At 54.5% G+C, this 22,704-nt stretch overlaps 1 protein-coding gene across 1 annotated transcript in view; it reads left to right on the top strand.

The window, feature by feature from the left end:
• The first annotated feature begins 1,984 nt into the window (after nt 1-1,984).
• Nucleotides 1,985-22,704, top strand: part of EFNB1 (ephrin B1) — a 48,936-nt gene continuing 28,216 nt past the window's right edge. Inside the window, exon 1 of the mRNA XM_042029224.1 lies at nt 1,985-2,202. Within this exon, the coding sequence (XP_041885158.1) occupies nt 2,087-2,202 (116 nt within the window). The 5' untranslated portion in view covers nt 1,985-2,086. The remainder of the gene's footprint in view (nt 2,203-22,704) is intronic.

Below are 22,704 nucleotides of genomic sequence, written 5' to 3'. Positions count from 1 at the left end.
TTTTTTTTTTATAATTTTCTCAACAGAAACTGAACAGACCCCACCATTTTTTGGAATTTTTGAGCTTTAATTTGAATTTTTAAAATAAAAACTGAAGGGACTCGGGGGTATTTTGGTTTATTTTTGTACTCAAAAGTGACTTTTTTGTTTGTTTTTCAATTTTCTCAAGACAAATGAAAGCCACGCCAAAATTTGTTGGTTTATTTTTGTAATAGAAAGGAACTGACTTGAGGGTTTTTTTTAAATTTCCTTAATAAAAAGTGAACAGACTCGGGAGGGGGTTTTATTTTATTAATAGAAATTAAACCAACTCCAAAGGGGTTTATTATTGTTCTTGTAATAGAAAGTGAAGTGACTCCAAAGATTTTCTTAATAGGAAGAAAATTAATTCTGGATTTTGGCTCCCCCCTCCCCACGGCCAAACTAAAAAACGATTAAAAAATAACAGAAACTCCAAAAAGTCCAGAAGGCATAAAAAAAATTGCCACAGAAATGAAGAACCCACTTTAAATAAAATTTTAAAGGAACCTCAAAATGCTTCCAACAGAAAAGAAACTTTTAAAACGTTAAAAAAAAAATTAAGAAAGGAAAGCTCCAAACAATTCTGGAAAGGAAAAAAAAAATTAAAAAGTTTAAAAAAAAAATAAAAAAAATCAGAAGATCAAAAAAAAAAATCAAGAAACCTTGGGAAAAAAATTTAAAATCTAAAAACAACCTCTAAAAACCATCCCTAACCTCCAAAAACTACAATAAAAACCCCAAACTAAAAAAAAAAAAGAAAAAATCACGTAGACTTAAGAGGGTTTAAAAAATGTAAAGACCTCGAAAAAATAAAAAACTTTCAAAGAATTAAAAAGAAAATAAAAAAGCAGCAAAAAAAAATCCAAAATAGTAAAAAAGAGAAACCAATCAGAAAACTGAAAAAATACATAAAAAATACTCTTCAAAAGAGTTTAAAAAATCAAAAATCTGGGAAAAAAAATTAAAAACCCTGTAAAAAAGTAGACAAATACCCAAATCTTAAAAAAAAGTGGTGAAAGGAAAAATATTTTCAAAACACTTTAAAAAGTCTAAAATATTAAAAAAAAAAATTCTTTAAACAAAGGCAAAAAAGTCAGAAAAGACTTAAAAAAAAACTTCAGAAAAAGTAAAAAGAATTTAAAAATCTTTTAAAAGCCTGAAAAAAATAAAAAAGTTTAAAAAAACTGAAAAAGCCTCAAAAAATTCCAAAAACACACAAATTTTTTAAAAACCCTCGAAAAAAGTCCAAAAATATTGGAAGAGCTTTAAAAAATCCCTCGAAAAAAAAAAAATATTTTAAATTCTTTTAAAAACCCTCCAAGACGTCCATGAAGTGGAAAATCTTTTTTTAAAATGAGGAAAAATCTGAAAAAATCGTTGAAAAAGCCTCGAAAAAAATTTTAAAAATTAGAAAAACTTCAATAAATTTCTTAAAAAATGTAAATACCCTGCAATCCGCTGGAAAGAAGTCCCAAACCGGTCCAACTCCTTTAAACCCCTCCCAACCGAGATATTTCATGGAATATTTAATGCAATATTCACGTTCCGTTCCGGCTCCGCCGCCGCTTCGGGCCTAGCCAGCGCCGTCCGCTGGGGGGCGCTCTAGGATCGCGGCTGAGGGGGGAGGGCGAGGCCAAGCGCGGCGCGCAGCGGAGGGGGTGATGGGCTCGACGGGGATGGGGCCGGGCCGAGGAGGCGCCCGCAGCGGCGCTCTGCCAGCTCGTCCCCAACGCTGTCCCCTCCTCACCCTCCCCCCAGTAACCCGGTAGCAACGGCGGGCAACCGGGGGGGCATAAAAAAAGGCAAAAATCCTCCGCACTCCCCTTAAGAACCCACAATGGGCGTGCCCTCCCTCAAGGCCCCCCCCGCTCCGCTCAGCCATTGGCCGCTGGTCCGGGCTGTCCGCGCCGCTGCCTGCGCGGAGGGGTAGAGCGTCTGCCGCGGCGGGCGGCGCCTCAGTCGGTGCAGGGCGGGCGGAGGCGGCGGGTCGGGAGCGGAGCGGGAGGAGGCGGCGGCGGAGCGTGATGGGCGCCTGACGCCCGGCCCGTCCCGCCGCCGAGGGACGATGGCGCGGCCCCGCGGCGGGCGGTGGCTGCTGGGTGTCCTGCTGGCCCTGTGCCGTCTCGCCGCGCCGCTCGCCAAGAGCCTGGAGCCGGTGTCGTGGAGCTCCGCGAACCCCAAGTACGTGCGGCGAGAGAAGGGGGGGGGTCGGGAGGGACGCGCCTCGCACCCCCCGCGGGGAAAAAGGCATCGAAACCGCGTTCTAAATGCGAATTTAACGGAAACAGCGAGGTTTTTAAGGAAAAATCGCGCCTGGAGGCTGCGGGCGGCGGACGGAGCGACCCCCGGCTGAGGACGGACCCGCGGCGCCGCGCTGCTTTCCGTACTAAAAAAAAAAAACTCCTTTCATTTTTTCCCCTCCGTTTTTAACTATGCGTTTGCTTTTTGCAGCTTTTCCTCTCTTGAAATCCATTTTTATTTTTGAAAACCACGTTTTGTTTCTTGATTTTTAATTTTTTTTTTTTTCATTTTTCACGCCTCATTTTTTTTCCCCACGGATCGCCGCTTCCCTCCAGCGTTTGGATTTATTACCTTTTTAAAATTTTTTTCTTTCTGGGTTTTCTCATCCGAAATCAGCCGCGGAGGAAGGCGAGGGGAGTCGTTCTGCCTCCACCTCGGGCTGGGTCCGAACAAAGCGGGCGGTGGGGCTGCTCCGCCTGTACAGACACCTAAATTCTATAAATTTATATATTTTTATATAAATATATGGATGTGGACGCGGCCGCCGTGCAGGAACAATATGAAGGGCGAGGAGGAGGAGTGGGGGGTGTTCGGTCGCCCCTACCCCGGGGCTGGTGGTCAGGATGGGTCGGTGGCCCTTGCTCAGCTTTATCTTGTAGATCATGGAATGTTTATTTATCTTACCCCTTTCTCCCTTCAAAAAATTCCTGCCTTTAGCCTGCCCTTTTTTTTTTTTTCCCACCACACTTCTCAGGGCAAAAAATAACCCAAAAATAATCCAAAGAGTTTTTGAGGGTTGGAAAGAACCGAAACAATTTGGACAACCTTCCTGCCTGGACACGTATTCCAACCAAATGTTTATTCCCTTGGTTTCTTGTAGGGGGGAAGGGGAAGGAACTTTGCAGGCACACTTTGTGTGTCCCCAGCTCTGGAAGCGCCGGGACAGCGGCTCTGTCACTTCGTTCTCCTCGGTGTGTTTTTCCTTTCTTTGGGAGTTGTGTCAGTTGGCTGGGAGCGGAGAGAGCCTTTTCCCTCGGGAATTGCCCCGCTGGATTCGTGAGCTTGGCGAGGGGCAGGCAAATTGGTTCCAGAAAACAGAGTTTTTATTTGGGAAAAGGCAGCTGGAGGTGGAGGCGGCTCCGGTTTGGTGGTGGGGGATGCCATGTCACCCTGCTTCCCGTCCTTATCCTGCATTTTCCTTGAGCTGCCGAGGCCTGGGAAGTTGGGAGGCGGCCATGGCCATCGGCTGGCACAGAGGTGACACACCAGGACTTCCCACTGGGCCCTGGAGTGGTGGGCGTGGAGATGTCCCTCCCTGGGGTGTCCAGGGAGAGCTCGAGGGGTTCCTTGGTTTTCCCGAATTGGGAGCTTGGTGGTTTTCTGCTCCCAGTTTTTGAAGCTCAGTGGTTTCTGCCTTTGGTTCACCCTTAGTTCAGAGCTCAGACGTTGTCTGGCTTCAGTTTTCCCCCAGTTCGGATCTCGGTGGTTGCCCGCTCTCAGTTCTCCCTGAATTCAGCGATTGGGGTTGTCCACCCTTGGTTTTCCCCAGTTCAGAGCTCAGAGTTTGTGTGCTTCCAGTTTGGAACTCACTGGCTGCCCACTCTCTGTTCTCCCCAAATTCAGATCTTAGTGTTTGTCTGCCCTCGCTTCTCACCCAGTTTGGAGCTCGGTGCTTTTCCACCCTCAGTTCTCCCCCAGTTTGGAGATTGGTGGTTGCCCACTCTCCGGGAATTTGGAGTTTAGGGTTTGTCTGCTCTCGGTTGTCCCTGGATTTGGAGCTCGGAGGTTGTCCGCCCTGGGCACAGCTTTCTGGGGATGTGGAGCTGCTCTTGTGGGTGCTTCTCCATCCCTGTATCGCCACAGGGACAGGAGAGAGTGGGAAGCGCCCGAAATGTCGGCGTTTCCACCCAGGAATGGCTTTGCCGGGACGTGCACGGGCAAAACCCATGGAAGTGTTTCGCCTCGGTGGGGATTGTTGGGGCCCGGCCGCGATCCCATTCAGATCCCTCCAGTCTGTGCCCCTGCGGAGCGACCCTGGATCCTCGTGTCTGGGATTTACTTTCCCAGCTCCGAGCTTTGGAGCGTGGCATCGGGCAGAGCCTCCGCATGACTGCTCCCAGCAAACCCAGTTGAGGAAACCAGTCTGGGGATTGGTGTGCTGGGCAAAGTCCGTCTCCATCTGGAGGAAAAGTCATGCTCTTGGTTGGACCGGGATTATCTTCCGGATAGATCCATGAAAACCCTTCGCCACTGTACCTTGGGCTTCCAAGCCCCTTCCTGGGGCGATGCCGGGGCTGTGCCAGCCCCCATCCCACTCTGCCGAGCTTTAACTCTTGTTTTTAGAGTAAAGAGAGCTAAAGCCTTTAAAAATAACACAGCTAAGTGGAATTTTCCAACGGATCCGAGGAGCAAGCATGGTGCTCCGGGCCCGGCCGGCCTCAGTGCGATTGCTGTAAATAAGGAAAATATTTTCCTGCCCTTTCTGGGCAGCTGGGAGCTGTGGGCTCCAGCTCCACCAGCAGGTCTGGGGCTCCTGGTGTTATCAGAAGGATGCTGATAACACATCCAATAGATGGAATGATTTCCTAATCGAGTTAAGTTAGGCTTAAGCTGTGTGCTGGGTTGGGAAGCCCAGGTCAGCTCCTGGGTGTGTGTCCCAAAGCCAGCGGTGAAGTCATCACCCACCTCCCGCTGTGAGGATGTTGGGTCTTAAAAGGGAAAAAAATAGGCCTAGGAATGGTTTTGTTGGAAAAAGTGGTAATTGTCTCAAACCTGTGCTTGGGATGAGCTCACCCTCTGAGTGAGCTTTCCCTGGGATGCCTTCAGAGCCCTTTGGAAGGGGGCTTGGAGAGGCAATATGGCTTTAATTTATTCCATCGTGTCCAAGGGGGGCTTTGGGGAAAGTGCTTTTGGGATTTACTCGTCCCCTTTGCTGCACAGCCGGGGGGCGGTGGGAGCGTGCTCTCCTTGGACAGCCGGGAATTGCCGGAGGAATTCTGGCTAAATCCTTTCTCAACTCCCTTGGCTGTAATTTGGGAGAAATATTGACCCTGGTGGGCTCCTGTACCGACCGTTAAAGGGAAGCATTCCTAATAAAATATGGTTTGGAAAATTCATTTCAGGCTGGAATTTGCCTCCCCAGAAAGTATTTTAATAAGGAGGTGGGGGAAATGGGACACATCATCCACGCGGCTCCAGAGAACGGCTCCTTTTGCCTCTGCTTTTCCCTCTTCCCCTTCCAGAAAGTTTTGCTCAGCTTTGAACTTGTTAAAAACAAAACAAATGCATTTATTTAAGAAAAAAAAAAAAAAGGTGAGGGGAAGAGGAAAAAAAAAAAACCAGACAAAACTCTAATCCTTCGTGGTATTTTTATTCCGCCTTTAATGACATGATGGTGTCCCATGGAATTCTGTCAGCGCTGGGGTTGAAGCCTGGCGGATCTTTGCCTCTTTTAATGCCGTTTTACGAGGGACAAAGTGCTTGCGGGAAGGCTGTTTCCGAGGGGAAAGGCTGGCCCAGAGCTCCGGAGAGGGGGGATTGCACTTGTCGGAGCAGATGGAATGGAATTACGGGAGCTGTGGGTGCAGGAGGCGCTCCGTGGTGTCAGGATTTGGGAAATAGGGAAAACTCGCTGCTTATTTTTAATTAAAAGTCATTTCTGGCTTGTGGAGACTCCCCCTTCCTGAGGCTGAGAGGTGGGGAATGGCTTTAAACTAAAAAGATGGGAAGTTTAGATTGGAAATTGGGAAGAAATTCTTGGCTGTGAGGGTGGGGAGGCTCTGGCACAGGGTGCCTAGAGAAGCTGTGGCTGCCCTATCCCTGAAAGTGTCTGAGGCCAGGTTGGACAGGGCTTGGAGCAACCTGGGCTAGTGGAAGGTGTCCCTGCCCATAGTGGGGGGTGGCACTGGATGGGCTTTGAGATCCTCTCACAACCGAAACCATTCCAGGATTAAGGATTCTGTGTTCCCATCAAGAATCCCATGGCCCCCATGTGTACCTTGGCCTTTCCAGGGCTTTGCTTCATCTCCGAAGGCTGGGTTGGGCAAAGCAAGCCTGGCCAGCCTGCTTTCCAGCTGGAGTTTCCCTTTGGTATGGGGGGGACCCTTTGCTGGGTGCCAGGTCTTTGGGAGCCCTCCCAGCTCCTGCTCCCCACAAGGCAGACTCCCCCGTGCCCAGCCCACGTTTCACCGGAGGCGTTCCCCCTCTCCCTGTGCCAGGGGGAAAGGAGCACCCGGGGCTCCTTGCAGGTCGTTTGGGAATGACTTCATTAACTTAAATTAAAAAAAAAGGGAAGGCAGGGCTGCGGCTCTTGCAGTAGCCGGGTAAATACCACTGGATTCCATAAAATGGATTTAACTGCTTCCTTTAAAAGAAAAAAAGAGCCGTGATGGGGTGGCTGATTGATTGTAAAAGGAGCCGGAGCTTTCTCTGGAGCAAAACAGCTGCTGCAGCTCCTTGGATCCGCCTGGCAGCGGGGCTGGACGGGGCTTCCATGGGACTTCCATGCCATTTCCGACCGGCAAGGGCTGGCAGGGAGCTGGCAGGGGCTGCTTCTCTCTGCTGCACCTGAGCTTCTGTGTCACTTTGGGGGATCTAAGCTGTTCCATTGAATCCTTATCCCAAATGGGCTGGATGTGGCAGGGCAGGATGTGCCCGTGCCCTTGGTGGTGGGGTGGGGTGGGCTGGGGGTCCCTCTGAGCAGCTTCACGAGGTGCTGTGGGGCCCCCCAAACAGGCTTTATTGGGGACTCAGGGTGTCCCCAAGCCCTGTCCATGTTTTTAGGGATCACAGGGGTCCCAAAGAGCCGGAGCGCACGAGCAGCCCCTTGCATGACGTCCATCAGGAGCGGTTTGGATTGTCGCCTGTAAACCAGAGGCTTAGCAGTGGGGATGATCCCTTGTTTCCATGTTGGATTGTGTGTCCCAGCTTCCCCCCGGCTTTCCCATAGCTTTGTGCTCCCTGCCCCTGTGGCAGCACACCCTGTCCTCAGCACAGCAGTGGCCGTGCTGCTGGGAAGCCTGTCTGCCCAAGGAGCGCTGGACTCCGGTGGGAAAACATCTTGGAGCGATCAGTAGCACATGCTACTTGGAGTCTGGCAGCTGGAATAGGGTGGGGAGAAACAAAGCTGATTCCATTCTGTCTCTAATTAATGATTGCTGGGATCGAGGAGCAGGAGCAGGACTTGCTCGGCGCTATCGCGGCGTCACATCTGGGCAGGAATGCGCGGCCCGGCTGCAGGGCTTTTGTTGTGCAGGGCTGAGGGAGAGCCCAGCTCCTTGCTGCTGTTTCCTGATGCTTTTCCCCTTCCCATCCCTTGCTCTGGGTTGGGTGGTGTGGCAGAGAATCCTGCTCTGGAGAGCAGGAGGGGGATGGTGGTGGTGGTCCTCCTACTCTTGGAGAGAGTTGGTGCACTCCTGGCATCCTTCGGGATGGGTTTTCTTGCCCTTTGCGTGGATCACCAGCTCATGGCTGTGCCAGAGCTTCGGAATCCCATCTGTGGTTGGAGTCCTGATGATCTGCTCAGGGCTGTGCTGGAACCTCTGGGTTCCATCTCCCATTGGAGCATCAGAGCTCAGCTCGTGGCTGTGCCGGAGCCTGGGGATTCCGTCTCTGGTTGGAGCAGTGGTGCTCAGCTCACGGAGTCTCAGGATCCCATCGCTGGTTGGAGCCTCAGTTCTCTGCTCGTGGCTGAGCCTTGGAATCCTGGCACTCCTGGCTCCCCCAGCCTGTCCAGGCTTGGTCCCAGAGGAGTTGGAAAGCCAGGGCTAAACGTCCTGCTCGGTGAGGCTGGATTTGTGCACACGGTGGGGTTTTCCTGGCCCCTGCTCTTCTGTGGAGCAGGTTCTGCTGGAGCTGGAGTGGGGACTGCAGGCGATCCCTGGAGCACAGCTTGGGGGCCGCCAGTCCCTCCTCCCTGGAGGATGAGGGGACAGGTTTGGAGGGTTCCTCGTGGTGTTCCAGTGAGCAGTGGCTTCTCTGTGAGCTCTCCCCGCCGGAGCCCCCAGGCGGGATCCGAGCCGGCTCAGGTGCCGGCGTGGCAGTGCCGCCCCGGCCGAGCTGAGCTGAGCAGCTGCACTTCAAAAATGCCAGCTATTTATAACCCTGGCTCGGCTGCTCGGGAATAACCTTTTCCTACCCGCAGCTGGCCCTTCCCAGGTGGGCTGCTCACCCTTTCAGAGGCCATGGGCCTGGGCTTTTCCAAGGGGGCTGTGTGAGGGCAGAGCAGGGGGGTTGGTTGGTGTCTAGCCATGAACTCCCCTTGGTGTTTTCCAAAGGGTCTATCCTGCTGTGGTGCTGTGCCTGCACAGAGATCCATGTGTGCTATGTCTGCTGGGGCTGGGCTGTGGTGAGAAGCTTGGAGTCACCTGGTTTGACATGGATTGGCCTGCTGGTGCCAACATGGAGGTGCCGGGGTGGGGTATTTGGGAGATGCCACACAAGCTGTCCCAGCTCCTTCTGTCCCAGCACCTTCAGGCCGGAATTTGGGAAGTACAAAGCCCTGGAGTGGGTGCCCTCCCTAGTTGGGAGTCATGGCTGGTTTTGGTGGCACCCAGGCCTGCGTCCCTGCTGGTGATGGGACAGGAACATCCCACTTCCCAGCAGTCCCTTTCCTTGCCCCTGGCATCCTGCCGGGATGAGCCCAGCCCTGTGCACTAGCTGCCATGCCTGGCTTTTGCCATCCAACCTCTTCTGAGTAGGTACTTTGGGAAAAGCAAAGTGCCTTTTCATGGCTTATGAGCTATAAACCCCCTTACACCATTCCCATTGATCGCAGAGTGTGTCCATGTTTTCCTTCTCATTAGGCTGGGAAGCATCTGCGGTTGCTCGCGCGGGGCTGAGGCTCGGCGCCGTCTCCTCTTTGCCACTGATTTTTCCCTTTTAATGGATTTCTGAAACGTGGGAGCACGGCCTGGTGTGCGGGTTGGCAGGCGGGGCTGGCAGCCTCTGGATGTGGAGGGATGCAGGGATGTGCTGGCGCTGGGCTCCGCGCTCTTTGTCTGGGCTCGCTGTAGTATCGCAGCCAAACGCGAGAGGGAGGGACGCAGCCCCCTGCTCCCACTGGGATTTCGGGGGGCAAATCCTCAGTGGGGGTTGGAAGGGGAATGGGCACAAAGGGACTCCCCCATTAAGACAGGGTGGCCAGTGTTCCTGTGCGGGGGGTCAGGCGGCTCCCAGTGCCGCAGGGATGCCGGTGTGCCCTGCCTGCGGCCGGCCGGGAGCATATGGAAAGGATCTGGGTGTAATATCCCGGGCTGCTCCGCGGCTTTGCTGAAGAGGCCACTTCAGCAGGGGACGCGGCGTGGTTAGTCCTCCCGGCTGACACATCCCAGGCCTTCCTCCGACTTGAAAGAGCTTGAGTTCGCCTTTGAATCTGAGGATTTATAGCCCTTTTAGGCCTCTCCAATAAAAGCACGGCTCCCCCCTCAGACAGAGCCCACCGTCTCCCTCCTCCGAGCTCATTATCCCGGGGATTTGTGTTGCTTGCTCTCGCTCTGTTGTTCGCTACCGCCGCTTTCTTCAGATGTGTGGCCGAGAACTTCAGAGCAGAAAAGCTGAGCTGGAGCGGCCACAGGGCCCAGCCTCGCTCCAGGTTGGAGCAAGCATGGATCCACATCCAGTGGTGTTCCCAGAGAGAGCCCTTATCTGCTGATGATCCCCTGCAGTTGGGGAGCAGTTCCTTTTTGTTCCGTGTGCTCCCTCAAGGATTGTGAGCACATCAGGATGAGCTCCCATTGCATGGAGAGCTGCAAGTGAGTGTCTGCTCTGTGTATCCATCCCATCTTCCTCATCCCAGCACGTGTGGACACTGGAGCACCCTCAGCCCCACAGATTTCTGCTTTCTAGAGGCCCCTCAAGCCTCGAACTGTTTAAAGGGAGGCTTAGGGAAGAGGCCAGAGAAACGACATAATAATTATTGTATTACAAATTGTTTCCTTTAATGGACCCTGTCGGATCGCTCAGTCTGCTAAACACATTGTGCCCTCCCCCAGCCCCTTCCCACTGCTCCAGCCTCCCCTCGCAGCCCTGGCCTGCCAGAAAATTCCTCCTGGTGAGGAGCTGGGGTGGTGGGATGAGGGATGGGGCTGTGTGTGCATCCACTTGCTCCCTCGGCTCTCCGTTTGTGAGGGGAGATGGCGTGGCTCCGCTTCCGCATGGGGATCCTCTCCCTGCGGGTCCCTGCCTATTTCCCATGCTCCGGAGTTTTGTATTGCCCTGGATGTTGCATATTCCAAGGGCTTTTGGCTGGTAGCACCCCCAGCTGATTCTGGGGGCTCATGGACGTGGACTCAAAAACCTCTTGCTGTGCAAGTGCTCCCTCCCTCCCATTCTTTCCTGGCGTTCCGGTGTGTGCTGGCGGAGGCTCCCAGGCAGCGTTTTGGCAGCTCCCAGCCCCGAGGGCTGTGGGGTGTAAGGAGAGGAGCCACCAGCGGCTCTGTGAATTTTTTCGTTGCCCCCCAAAGAATAAACGTGTTGGAATTAGGCAGCAGGTTACGTTTCTTCAAGGCCAGGCAGCAAATATGTTTTAAATTTGGCAGCCGACAGCGGAGAGCGGGTGGGAGAAATTTTCCAGGTATTGCGTTACACTTTCCCCTAAAAGGGCTCTGCTTTGGGGCTGGGGATTAAAGGGAGGAGAGGAGGGGGACCCCCTCCCTTTCACGTACTTGCAGCCCCGCTCTGAGGGTGCTGGGACTGGGATGCCCTCCCTGGGTGCTGCCTATCCAGGGTGATGCCCGCCCCAGGTGGTGCCCATCCCGGCTGAGTCAGGCCCTGCTCGGGGCAGAGCTGTGCTGCGGGGGATGATCGGGATTAACTTTTGGGCTTCCTCCCTCTGGGTGCGATGGGAAATTTACAGTGTGCTCTGGGCACCGCCCCGGCCTGCTGGGCTCTGCCTGGCCCCCCTCCCCTCCTCTCCTCTCCTGTCCTCCTGTGATGTCTTTAATAAACGCTTTATGCAAGAGCAGACCTGGGATCCACTCCCAGCACGGACCTGGGGCTTGGCCAATTAGTCAATTATTTCAAAAGAAGAAATTAAAAAAAAAAAAAAAAAAGTTGAAATGTTATTTTTGTAAGAGAAGGTCTGGCCCATGGCTCAGCCAGCACCCCCTCTCCTGTGGGAAGAGCTGGGGTGGGGGAAGATTGGGGAGCTCTGTACAGCCCCTCCCTCAGTGACCATAGCCTGCAGTGGCTGAATCCCGTGTCCCTCTTGTGTCTCCCCCCATGTTCCCAGGACAGGGAGCTGCCCCTCACACCAGGCAAGGGGAGGGGGTCTTGGCAGCTGCCTGTGCCCTCTGCACCAGGCTGTCCCTGCCAGCCTGTCCCTTGTCCCTGGGCAGCCAGGCGGGTGGTCCATGAATGTCCATCCCTGCCGGAGCTGGCACTGGTGCATCCATTGTTCCCAGCTTCCTTCATAGCATGTGAGGAGGAGGAGGAGGAGGAGATGCTTCCCCAGGAGGTGGGAAGGGCTGTCCCAGTGCCACTGGGGATGCACAGCCCCCTTCCCTCTCACTGGGCCAAGGAGGCCTGCCTGGATGGGGGTTTCAGGAAGGCGCTTGGAAGTGTGAAGGGCTGGAGGCAGCTGGAATTTCCCCTTCAGCTGTGTTAGGGTTTAAGATTTGTATTATTCTTCTTTCATGGAAATTTGTGAGGCCGAGATCTGGTTGTGCATCCCAGCCGGTTTGTGCCCTCCTTTTCCTGTGACCCCCTTTCCCTGTGCCCCCTTTCCCCTGCCCCCCATTAGCAGTGCCTCAGCTCAACTAATTACTGAAATAATGGAGGCAGCAACATCCTGGCAAAGCAGTGCAGGGAACGGAAAGGAGAGGAGGGTCCCTTGTGCTTCCTGGACCCCCAGCCCTCTCCCCCTGCTCCGTCATTTGCAGCTTTGTGCCTGCTGCTCATTTAATGGCAGTAGAAGAACTTTTTCCTACTTTCCTTCTTTTTTTCACTCCCCTGAGCTACAGGAAGACTCGCTGGCAGTAGGGGATGGAGGAAAGCCTGCTCATGTTGCCTTGGTTTTCCCTCCCTGCAGTGAGTGGTTCTGGGGTGCAGGGATGGGGTGGGGGGGGCCCAAAGGAGTCCATTCCCAGGAGCAGCTCCCGATCCTGGTGAGGTTTAATACTTGATGCTGCTTTTGATCTCTGCCCTGACATGGTGAGCGCTGGATGCTGTTCCCTAATTACCCCCTTCACGTGGGGCTGTGCTGGGTGTTTGTGCTCACCCGGTCTCTCCAGAAGAAAAACCCACCCTGCGAGGGCGTGTGTGGGGTGGGGGAGCCCACGTGCTTTCCCGGACTGTGGAGGAATCCTCCGGGCTCTCCATATAGCCCTGGGTGCTCCCACCCACGGCAGGCAGTTTCATGCTCCCTGCCTGGTTTCATAACATCCAGGAGAGGCACGAAAGTCTTCGTGAGCCACCTCCCTCAGCTGCATGTGGAACTCGTGGGCTCAGGATGGTGGGCAGGGGTGCCCCTTTTTTAGGTGCTGGGGGTTTGCTGGACGTGCCAGCCAGCTGGAAAAGTCCTGGTGCCCATCGACGAGCCCTTCTTGGCTGGGTTTTCTTTTTGGGATGCAAGCTGCTTGTTGTGCCCTGAGCACCGTGTGGGATGAGGATATTGCCAGGGAGAATGCAGGGACTCCTTAGCCTGAGGAGGGGGTGTTCAGGGTGGTGGGGAAGGGCTGTGGGATCCTCCTGCTCTCCTAGACAAGGCCTGTTCCTCCTTGTTTTTCCTCTTTGAGGATGGAGGCACGTGGGTTGAGGATGGAAACACATGGTTTTAGGCTGGAGGCGTGTTGGTTTAGGATGCAGCACATGGTTTGAGGATGGAATTGCATGGGGTGCGTTGGAGGCATGGGGACCATCCCACAGAGCTCCCAGGAGTTCATCCATGCCTGTAAAACAGTTGGAGGCTTTTGGGACATCAAACTTGGAAGTAAAATGTTGGAAGTGCTGCAGCGTCGTACCAGGGCACGGGCAGAGGAGAGAAATTGTTGTATTCCTTGTCTGAGTGGGGTTTCCTCCTTAAGGTGCCTACAGGTGCCTGTCGCTGGTGTGCCCAATTCTCCTGTGACCTGGCAGGAGGGACCTTGGCCACCCTGCCCTCTGTCGGGAAAGTCTCCACTGCCTCGTTGGGATGAGGGGGAAGAATTCCTTTCCTGGTTTATGACAGAGAGATTGCTGATACTGGGAATGGTTCCTTGCAGAAGGAGTGGGTGACAGATACAAGAGTGCTGGGATAATTGCTTCCAGATGCTGCCTCCCCTTGTCTGCGGGGCTGTGTGTGTTCCAGAGTCCTGCCAGCTCCAGTGAACGAAACCAGGGAGTCATCCCAAAAAACAGGGCTGGCTGGAGCAGTGTCAGACAGCTCAGAATCCTCCACACGACTCCTGGTGTCACCCCAGCTTCTGGTGGCCAGTGTGACCCTGTGTGGCTGTGGGAGCAGGCGAGCTCGCGGGGACTCTCCCAGGTCTGCCAGCCCCCGAACTGGGGCTTCAGGAGGAATACCGAGTGCTGCGGGACCGGGATACACTCTGGAATTGGCAGTGCCGGCTGCATTGTGCGCAGCAGGCGGCTCTCCCGGATCCTGCCTCCCCTTGTGCCATAAACACGGCGTTTTTGGCATCTGGGCTTTCTTGCAGAGAGCCTGGTTGCTGCAGCAGCATTAATGATTATTTATTGGCTCTTAATGCCAAATAACGTCAACATCTGGCTGACGCAGCACACGTGTCCCTCATTCCATGAGGCATCTCCAGGTGCTTGGCGTTGGGTTGGCGTTGGGCTTGTGCGCTTTAGGAATTAGAAGGTTGCAAATGGTGGGGTTGTTTGGATACTCCCCTGAAGGGACAGATTCTTGAAGGGCTTCGCTGCTGACCTTCTCCTTAATTGCTGCTCTGTGGCGCCAGCAGGACCAGCTCAAAGGGAGCAATGAAGCATCGGCACCGGCGCTCGGCCCAGGGTCCCCTGAGGGGAATGCTGCTCCCTCCCTTCTGCTGGGATGGTGCCTCTCTCCATGAGATTCCCTGTGCCTGGCAGCTCGGAGCTCCACTCATAACACCTGTTTTAAGGTTACCATTCTAACCTTCATTTACACCAGCAGTTGAGGCAGAATTTTTCTCAAGGTGACTGCCACAGAGGTAAACCCAGCTGATTATAAAGGTGCCAGGGAAGAAAAGGGAGGAAAATGGCTTTGCCGCACATTCTTGCTGATGGACACAGGCTTTAGCTCCCTGCAGCTTTCCCTGCTTTCAGCCCCAGACAGAGCTTGGAGGGAAGGAGAAAGGAAAATGTGAATGGAGGAAAATTTACTTCTGTGATTCCTGTGTGGCTTCTGAAGGTGAGAGTTGAGTCACTTTGCCTGGAACCAGCTCAGCAATTCCACCTCGTCCCCAGAAAGTGTCTGAAGTCACACAGGGAGAAATAATGCTGGGGGTTAAAAATAGATGCTGACAATAGGAAGGGAGGACTGCAAAAGCTCTGTGTCAGGCAAGGTGGACAGAGCCTGGTGAATGGCATTGGGACTGTGCACTGCTAGAGCTGGGCTTTACTGGGTTAAACTGGAGTTAAACCTCGTTTGCACTTGGAACCAGGAGCCGATTTCAGTCTTGGGCTTGTGTGTCCATCTGGCATCCTGGGGAAAGCACCTCTGCTTTTAAGGGACTTGGAAAAATGAGGGAGGATGTGGCACTGCCGGGGCCAGGGTTGGGGGAGAAAACAGCTCAGTAAATCCAAATTGCTGGAGGAGGACAGGTGGGACAGCGAAGGGGCAGAGCAGAGTCTGGCACTGGCACCTGTGGAAATGTTCTGGCTCCGCTGGCATTTTAAAGACTCATCTGCAGAGTGAAGCGCTAATACTCGATCCGCTTCGTTGCCAGCTGGGATGTGCAGTCATGACCAAGCCCAGAGCGCTTTGTCGGGGTCTCCCAGTGCCACCAGTGGCCTCCATGCTGGGAGTGGGGTGTGCAGGGCGCTGCTTGGCCGGGGACAGCGGAGCGGGATGGTGGCTCCTGTAGCCCTTGCCCGAGGCTTTTGTTGAAGCTCACTGAAACCATCTGTGGCCACCGGAGCCCGAGCAGAGCCCCGGGCGACAGCGGAGGCTGGGGCAGTGAGTCCCCGGCCCCGCGGAGGGGACACGGCCAGCGCCGTCCCCCGGGGCGGCCGCCAAGCAGCAGGCGGGAGGAGATGGGGTCACAGCTCCCGCTGGAGCGGGACCAGGAGCGATTCCGGCTTCTCTCTTAGTTTCCAGCTCTTTTCTTTCTCTCCTGTTCCTTTCCCGCTGGCAGTGCGCTCGGCCCTCTCCTGGGGCTGCGAGGACAATGGGGCTGCGAGGTGGGGTGGGAGGGGGACGGAGATGAAAGGGGAAAAGTAAAATCGAAGCATGTCTAGAAGGGCATTTTGATGTAAATGGGACTTTTTGATAGACTTGGAGAGACACCGGCAGAAAGGGCACCGGCCCCCTTCGGCGCACTGAGCTCCGGGCTCAGCTCTTTCATTTCATCAGGAAAAGGGCATTTTTTCACCTCCTGTTGGGTGCAGCCACGGTTCCTCCTGGTCCTCTCCCCGTCCCCATCCCTGCCCGTGTCCTGGTGTGAAGCACTGTGTGTGTGTCTTAATGAACTCCAGCAACCGGAGCTCCTGTTCAGATGCTGAAAGCAGTGGCTGAAGCTCAGGAAAGGGAGATGGCTGCTTGCAGCCCATGGGCGGCCGGGAGGGCCCGGCTCCATCCCACCTTCCTCCCCCCGGGCAGCTCCCTCCTGAAACCTTCCCCCTCCCCGGGGAAGGCGCGTGTTTGATCCGCTCCCATGCTTTTGATCCCAGCCTTTGTCCTTGGCACCGTCTCGCAGCTCTCGCGTGTCGGTGGAGATGTCGCCTCACCGTGAGTCATCCTCCTTCCTTTCTGCTGCTGTTTTATTTTTCCCTTTTCCTTCTCCTAAGAGAGCACTTAGTAAAAGGAAGCAGCGCATTCATCCAGGAAACAGGAGCACAACAAACGCCTGCCGTTTATCCTTTCAAAGGCGTCTCCCTTGAGCTGTTGCTGCTGCTGTGACAGGCTGGGGAGAGAGGCAGCTGCTGGTGGGGGGCCCGGGGATGCTCCCCTGTGCATCGTCCCCGGGGTACCTGGTCCTGCCTCGCCTCGGGGAGCCCTTGGGGGGTCACCTTCCCATGTGCTGGCAGCTCCTGACCCTGCCCAGGCGGGAGGAGGAGAAACGAGGACAGAGCTGCTCCCTGGAGAGAAGTCTGACAGGTCGGGGGGCTGGGAGGGGGGGCCGGGAAGGTCGATTGGAGCCGGCATCCGTGTCCATGTGCCGGCGCTGGGGAGCCCAGGAGGAGTCCTGTCACTTCTCATCTCGGAGTTGTTGCCTGAGCCCGGGGCTGGGCTCGTGTCCTCCCCGCACCTCCCCGCCGCTGCCTTCAGTTGTCTCGCACACCGAGCTGTCAGCAGCCCAAAATTTACTGCTGGCATAAACCCATCAAAAAGCCAAACTGCTGGTCGGTAAAAATGGCAAAGCAATTGCAGGGAAACTTGTTTCTTCCTCTGACAACTTCTGAGTCAGTCCTTTAATCTCTAATCTAGGTTTATGGTCATTTTATTGAAATGCTGGGCTCTGTGGAAAGCTGACATGTATGACCATCATAAAACAGGAGTTATGGGAGCCCAGAATTGCCTTGATGGTCCAAATGTCTGCAGGAAGCATTTTTAAAATCTGTAATTGGGATTTATTTGCCATTGTGGCTCAAACTGTCAGGAGAAAATAAAATAATCAGCCTGGGATTTTTTTTCCTCTTTGTCTTTTGACTCTTTCCACATATTCTTAAATCTTTTGGTGCTTTGCTTCCGTGCTTAATTCCCTTGTAATGGGGGGACGTGGGTGAGAGGAGGGAGCCCAGCCCTGTGGGTGTCCCGGCTCCCATCCTGGGGGTGCAGGTTCCCTGTGCCCTCCTGCCTCTGTGCCCTCCACCTCGGGATGGCTGGGATCTCATGAGTGTCCCATGGGATGTGGTGGTCATGGACACATGGGGGATGTGGATGTGGGGACATGGAGCAGCAGGGGAGCCTGGAGGAGGCCTCTTGGCTGGTTCAGTGGAAGATGTGATTTGTGGGTTGGTGAGACTTTGTTGGAGATGGATGTAGCAGGAAGCGTGTGGTGGGCTGGCATAGGGAGAAGAGACTCCTGTGTCCTGCCAGAACCTGTGTCAATCAAAGCATCCACTGCCATGGGGTTAAAATGTGCCAACACCAGAGCCCAAGGCCAAGGGTACGTTTTGTACCAAGAGCCCATCTGAGGCAGTGCCATGGAGGGGGGTGGGCGATGCTGGAATGGGCCAAGCCCTGCTGGGTGTTCGGCAAACCTCACGAAGCACCTTGGTGTTCCATGTCATGTTCTTTCTTTTTTGGATGTGTTGAACCAACCCAGCTTTTGGGGTTTTTCTTCCCAGTCTGTGAGTGACTCCTGTGCTTTGCCTTATGTCTGTCCATGTCCAACGGACATCCAGGCTATGGATGCACCGTATGGTTCTTGTCAGTGCTGCCATTCCCTGGCTTGCCTGGTGCAGGATGCACCCGGAAAAACTCCTGCCCCTTCCCCGTTATCTGCCATTCCCAATTTTCTCTCCATTAACCTGCGACCATAAGCAACACCCAGCAGTGCCAGGTCCAGAGTTACCCTGGAATAATCTGCTGGGCTTGATAAATATCTCTGCTTCCGTTTTGTTTAACAAATATCTCCTTTAATGGCACAGCTTTTTGTTAAGCTTCCTCGCATTATCATCCCGCTTAATCATGCAGGGTGACTTCTAAAAGTTCTTTTTTTAAAAATGCCACTTTTTATCCAGGTTTTAAAATTGAAACTCATTTTTTATCCAGAGGCAGGATATAAATGAGTCTACTAAAATTAGATTAATCCTAATAAGAATGTCAGTTATCATTTCTGAATACATTATTTTTTTTTTTTTTTAATTTTACATGCCTCTTTAGCTATAATTGCTGGTGTAATTTCTTACACAGACATGGTGTGTCCTCATGGTTGACAGAAATACTTAATGCAGTGTCGACACTGCACTAAGTTCCAAATTAGTGCGTCGCAGACACTGCCAACAGTTTGAACTTTCTCCTTAATAAGTTAAAAAAAGAGAAAGGCAGAGAAAAAAACATCTTAAATGCAATGAAAGACTTACATGGATTGAGGGGGTTGGAGTGAAGTGGGATAGTTGGAAGCTAGAGCCCCATGAAGGGCTTTTGTGGGAGAGGGAAGCAGGAAGGGATGGAGGAGCTGGGGGTCCTGGAGGTCAGGGAGGAGATTTGGGGTCCAGTGAGGCGTTTGTGGGCTGAGTCCTGCCGGGGGCTGGCAGCTGCAGGGCAGGATGGAGGAGCTGAGGGGCAGGGAGGAGATTTGGAGTCTGGTGAGGGATTTGGATGAGTGAGTCCTGCTGCAGGGGCTGCAGGGCAGGATGGGGTGGTCTCGCAGCAGTACCAGTGCTGCTCACTTGGGATTTTCCCAAGCCAGGATAAATGACCCTGTTTCCTGGGGGACACCCCAAAACCATCACTCCAAGGTGGGGCTTGGTCTCTGCTCTTGCAGCTCCGGTGGGTTTGAGGGTGCTCTGTGTTGGGGACCGGCTCTGCCTGGGGGGTCAGCGGAACAGAGGGACACCAGCCTTGGAATAAACTCCCGTTGGGTTGGTGGCATCAGCCCTCTCAGGCTCCCGGCATGGTGACATGGCTGGGACGTGGCCCCAGCCTGGTGACACACACTGAGTGGGGCGAGGACCACCGCTGGGAATGCTGGAGCTAGCGGGATTTTGGGACAAGGCTCTGGGGGATCGCATCTGGCAGCAGAGCAGGGGGGCAGGATGTGGTTGGGGGAGACTTTGGTCTCTCCTGCTGCTCTCGCCAGTTTTCTTCCATGAGTGTGGGTGGCAAGGCAGAGGATTTCGTCTCGGGGGGAGGATTGGGAACACTCCCCGTCCGCAGGCAATTGGAAACTGCTGGCACTGGAGCGGGACAGGCTGGGTGCTCTGCCCTCCTCCTCCCCAGGCCCAAGGGCTGGGTTATTTTTAGGTTTAAACACGAGCTTTGCTTAGTGCCTTGTGAAAGCTCCCTCTGGGAGTGGGAGCCGTGTGTCCCGGCGGAGTCTGGTGACATCCTTGGAGATGGAATGAAGCACCAGTCCCAAGATCTCCGGCTCTGGCAGCGCCCGTGACACCAGAGTCAGTGCTGGGTTCTGGTTCCTCTCCTCTCCCATTCCCAGCTGGAAGTTGTCTGTTGGATTGAAGTTCAGCTGTACGGTAAATCTGGCCTAAAAATAAAAGCAAGTACAAGCCAGATCTCTGGACCGGAGGAGAGATTAAAACCTGACACTGCTGTGCTGTGCTGGCATCTCTCCTGGCCCCTCCCTCAGCTGCTGCTCTTCCAGTCAGCCTTCAACTGGGTGAACTGGGAGCAGTGGAAGGGCTGCTGAGGGGGAGCACAAGAGAGTCCCAACTCCTTCCAGTGGTGAAACCTTTAGGAGGGTCTTTTTGGTGTGGATATGGAGAAAATTTGGGCTGTTGTGCCAAAACAGGACCTCACAGTAAAGAGGGGATGTGGGCAGCACTGGGAAGAGGTTCTGGGGAGAAAGGGGCAATTTCTTCCCTCCTGAGTGACATCCAGAGCAGGGCTGGAGGAGGCTGGATCCAGCTTTCCTGCAGAGCTGGCTCTCCAGGCTTTGCTGATGGCTCAGTTCTGTGCGGGAGGACAAGAGGGGAGAAAACAAATAAACTTTTGAGGACCTGTGACTCATCTTTAGCTTTTTCTCCCAGAGCTAACCCAGCCCCATCCACCCCCGTGGAGTGGGGCCAAAGGTCCTGGGCGGCCGAGTGCAGCGTGCCGGTAGTGGGGACTGGTGTGGGAGTGAGGAACACGGGGTGACCTGGTTCAGCCTGGAGAAGGGAAGGCTCTGGGGAAATCTTGGGACCCCTTCCAGTGCTTAAAGAGGCTCTAGGGCAGCTGGAGAGGGACTTTGGATGAGGGACAGGACAAGGGAGAATGGCTTCCCACTGCCAGAGGACAGGGTTAGATGGGATATTGGGAAGAAGTTCTTCCCTGTGAGGATTGCGAGGCCCTGGCACAGGGTGCCCAGAGAAGCTGTGGCTGCCCCTGGATCCCTGGCAGTGTCCAAGGCCAGGTTGGATGGGGCTTGGAGCAACCTGGGATAGGGGAAGGTGTCCTGCCCATGGCAGGGTTGGAACTGGATGGTCATCAAGGTCCCTTCTAGCTGGAGTGGGCAGCTGTGGGCAGATGTGCACATGCCCTGTGTTGGGATGGGGGGGTTGGGAAGCTCTTCATAACCCGCCAGGGCCGGTGGCAGCCGAGCGAGTTCCCAATAGTGACGCCGGGGCTGAGGGCTGGTGATTTGCAGCTGCCTGGGAAGATGGCGCTTCCAGACAGGAGCCAGAGCTGGAATGCCAGAACTTGGAATGCCAGAACTCGTTTGGCCACTCCAAGAGCCAGGGGATCAAAGGGCCCGGTGTGAGTCAGGGCGGCGCGGTGGGGGTGACGCTACTTCCCTGGGACCAGGGGCTGGCAGGGCTGGCGAAACCCGGGAGACCTGTCGGGGCAGGGCAGGGCATCCCACAGCTGGGATGGGGAACCCTCCGCAGGGTTTGCTCCTCCCTGCCCAGTTCCTAACGTTGGGATTAATCCTTCAAACCGCGGCATTGCATCCCCAGGCTGAGCCAGAGCCCCAGGGACCTGGGTGGGTGCTCTGGAGCTGTCACCCAGCCCTCAGCGAGATCTCCAGGGATGGAAACATGAGCCCTGGGACGCAGTGAGGGGCTCCTGGGAGCCAGGGGAAATCCTGGAGACCCTGTGGTTTCTGCTGCTCCCTAGGACATGTGTGGGCTTTATTTTTGTGGTATTTCTCAGAAAAATGTGGGAGGCTGGTGTCTCCTCTCCCTTGCTTTGGTGGTGGCCAGAGAACTGGGAAGCTGAGGGATTTGGGGAGCCCTCCTGTACTCCTTGGAATGCAGCAGCAGGAGCACCCAGTCACTGTCCCATGGGGAGATTTGAGACTCCCAGCTGCAGTCTGTGTTTGTGAGGTGCAGGGTTAGTGGGGTGTCAAGTCCTGGGGTTCAGGAAGGAAGGGGCTCCCTGTCTCCTAGGGCCCAACCACCAGTTGTAACTTCAGCTCTTGGCTCTTAGCTTTCAGTTCTTCTTTTTTTCCAACTGAGCTGGAGAAGTGAGAGATGGGAAGATGGGGGATCTTGGAAAACGCTGGGGTTTGTGTCAGGTCTGGTGTGCTGAGCCCCCCACCCACCCTTCCGTGTGCCCCCAGCCCTGCTCTGGGGAGGGGGGGGCTGCAATTTGCCTCTGTTCTGTCCCGACTGGGGTTGATCTGCATAAGAATGAGCGGGGCTTGGCGGGGAGGGCTTGTCTTGGGTTCCTTGGGCATATTCCTGCCGCTTTCCTGTCCAAGTGGGCGCCTGGAAGGGCAGCCCCTGCCAAAGTAATTCTTTGCTTTGGAACCAGGAGACGAAATCTCCTCCGTTTTATTTCGGAGGGGTCAGGCAAGGAGTGGGAACCCCGCTGATTCAACCGTGTTCCCTTTTAACCTGCCTCTCCCTCTCTCCCCCTCCCGGCCCCCCGTCCTCCGGATGAGCGGGGCTGTAGCCAGGGCACGAGTGGCCAAACCGAAGCCGGAAAACACACGGAGCCGAGCAGGAACATGAGCTGTTTCCGATGGATCATTTAATGTCTGCAGCATCCCAGGGCTGGGATTGTGCAGCTCCTGGTGCCGTCAGGGTTTTGTGATGCCTGACGTGTGCTGGACTCTGTCGTTCTGCCTCCATGTTTTCCCTGTGGGTTTTAGGTGGTGGTTTTTGGGATGGGGGTCACGGTGCAGCATCCAGCTGCCAGCCCCTGTTGGGGTAGGGATTGGGGTGCAGGCAGGAGAAGGTGAGTGCCCGCTGCCCACACCTCGGCCCCGCCGCCGCCGCCCAGCCTCATTGTCTCACTTCTCTCTCCATTCCTACGCCAATTAAAGCGCTGTGTTGCCATTCATGGCCCTTATGGTTTTGTTCAGTTGTCTGTCAGCTCTTGTCAAGCCCTGTCCCCTTCCCCTCCCCCGTTTCCAAAAACAAAACCCCTGACAAACCCCCCTTTGAATCCCCTCTTACCTCACTCCCAACGTGGGGCCCCATTGCCGGGGGATGCCGGCGGCGGCGGCGGGGAGACCGCTCCCCATGCTGCCTTTGTGGGCCGCCGCCCCCCAGCCCTCGGCCTCCTGCTTCTGCCAGCATTAATTAGATAACTCAGCCCCTCTTGATTCCTCTGAGGGGAGATCGGGACGATCCAACTCCGGGGAGAAAATACGGCTTTTCTTCCTCTTTATTTTTTGGCCAAGCCCTTGGTTCCGTCGCTGCTGGAGGTGCTTATTGTGCTGGGAAATAACATCTTGGGGGGGGGGGGGGGGG

The sequence above is a fragment of the Corvus kubaryi genome, unplaced genomic scaffold (assembly GCF_017639235.1).
Source record: "Corvus kubaryi isolate FWS band 111438036 unplaced genomic scaffold, C.kubaryi_AGA036_p1.0 37322, whole genome shotgun sequence".
In the NCBI taxonomy this organism is placed as follows: domain Eukaryota; kingdom Metazoa; phylum Chordata; class Aves; order Passeriformes; family Corvidae; genus Corvus; species Corvus kubaryi.
Note: the sequence above shows the minus strand (reverse complement) of the source record. Positions and strands in the feature narration are given on the sequence as shown.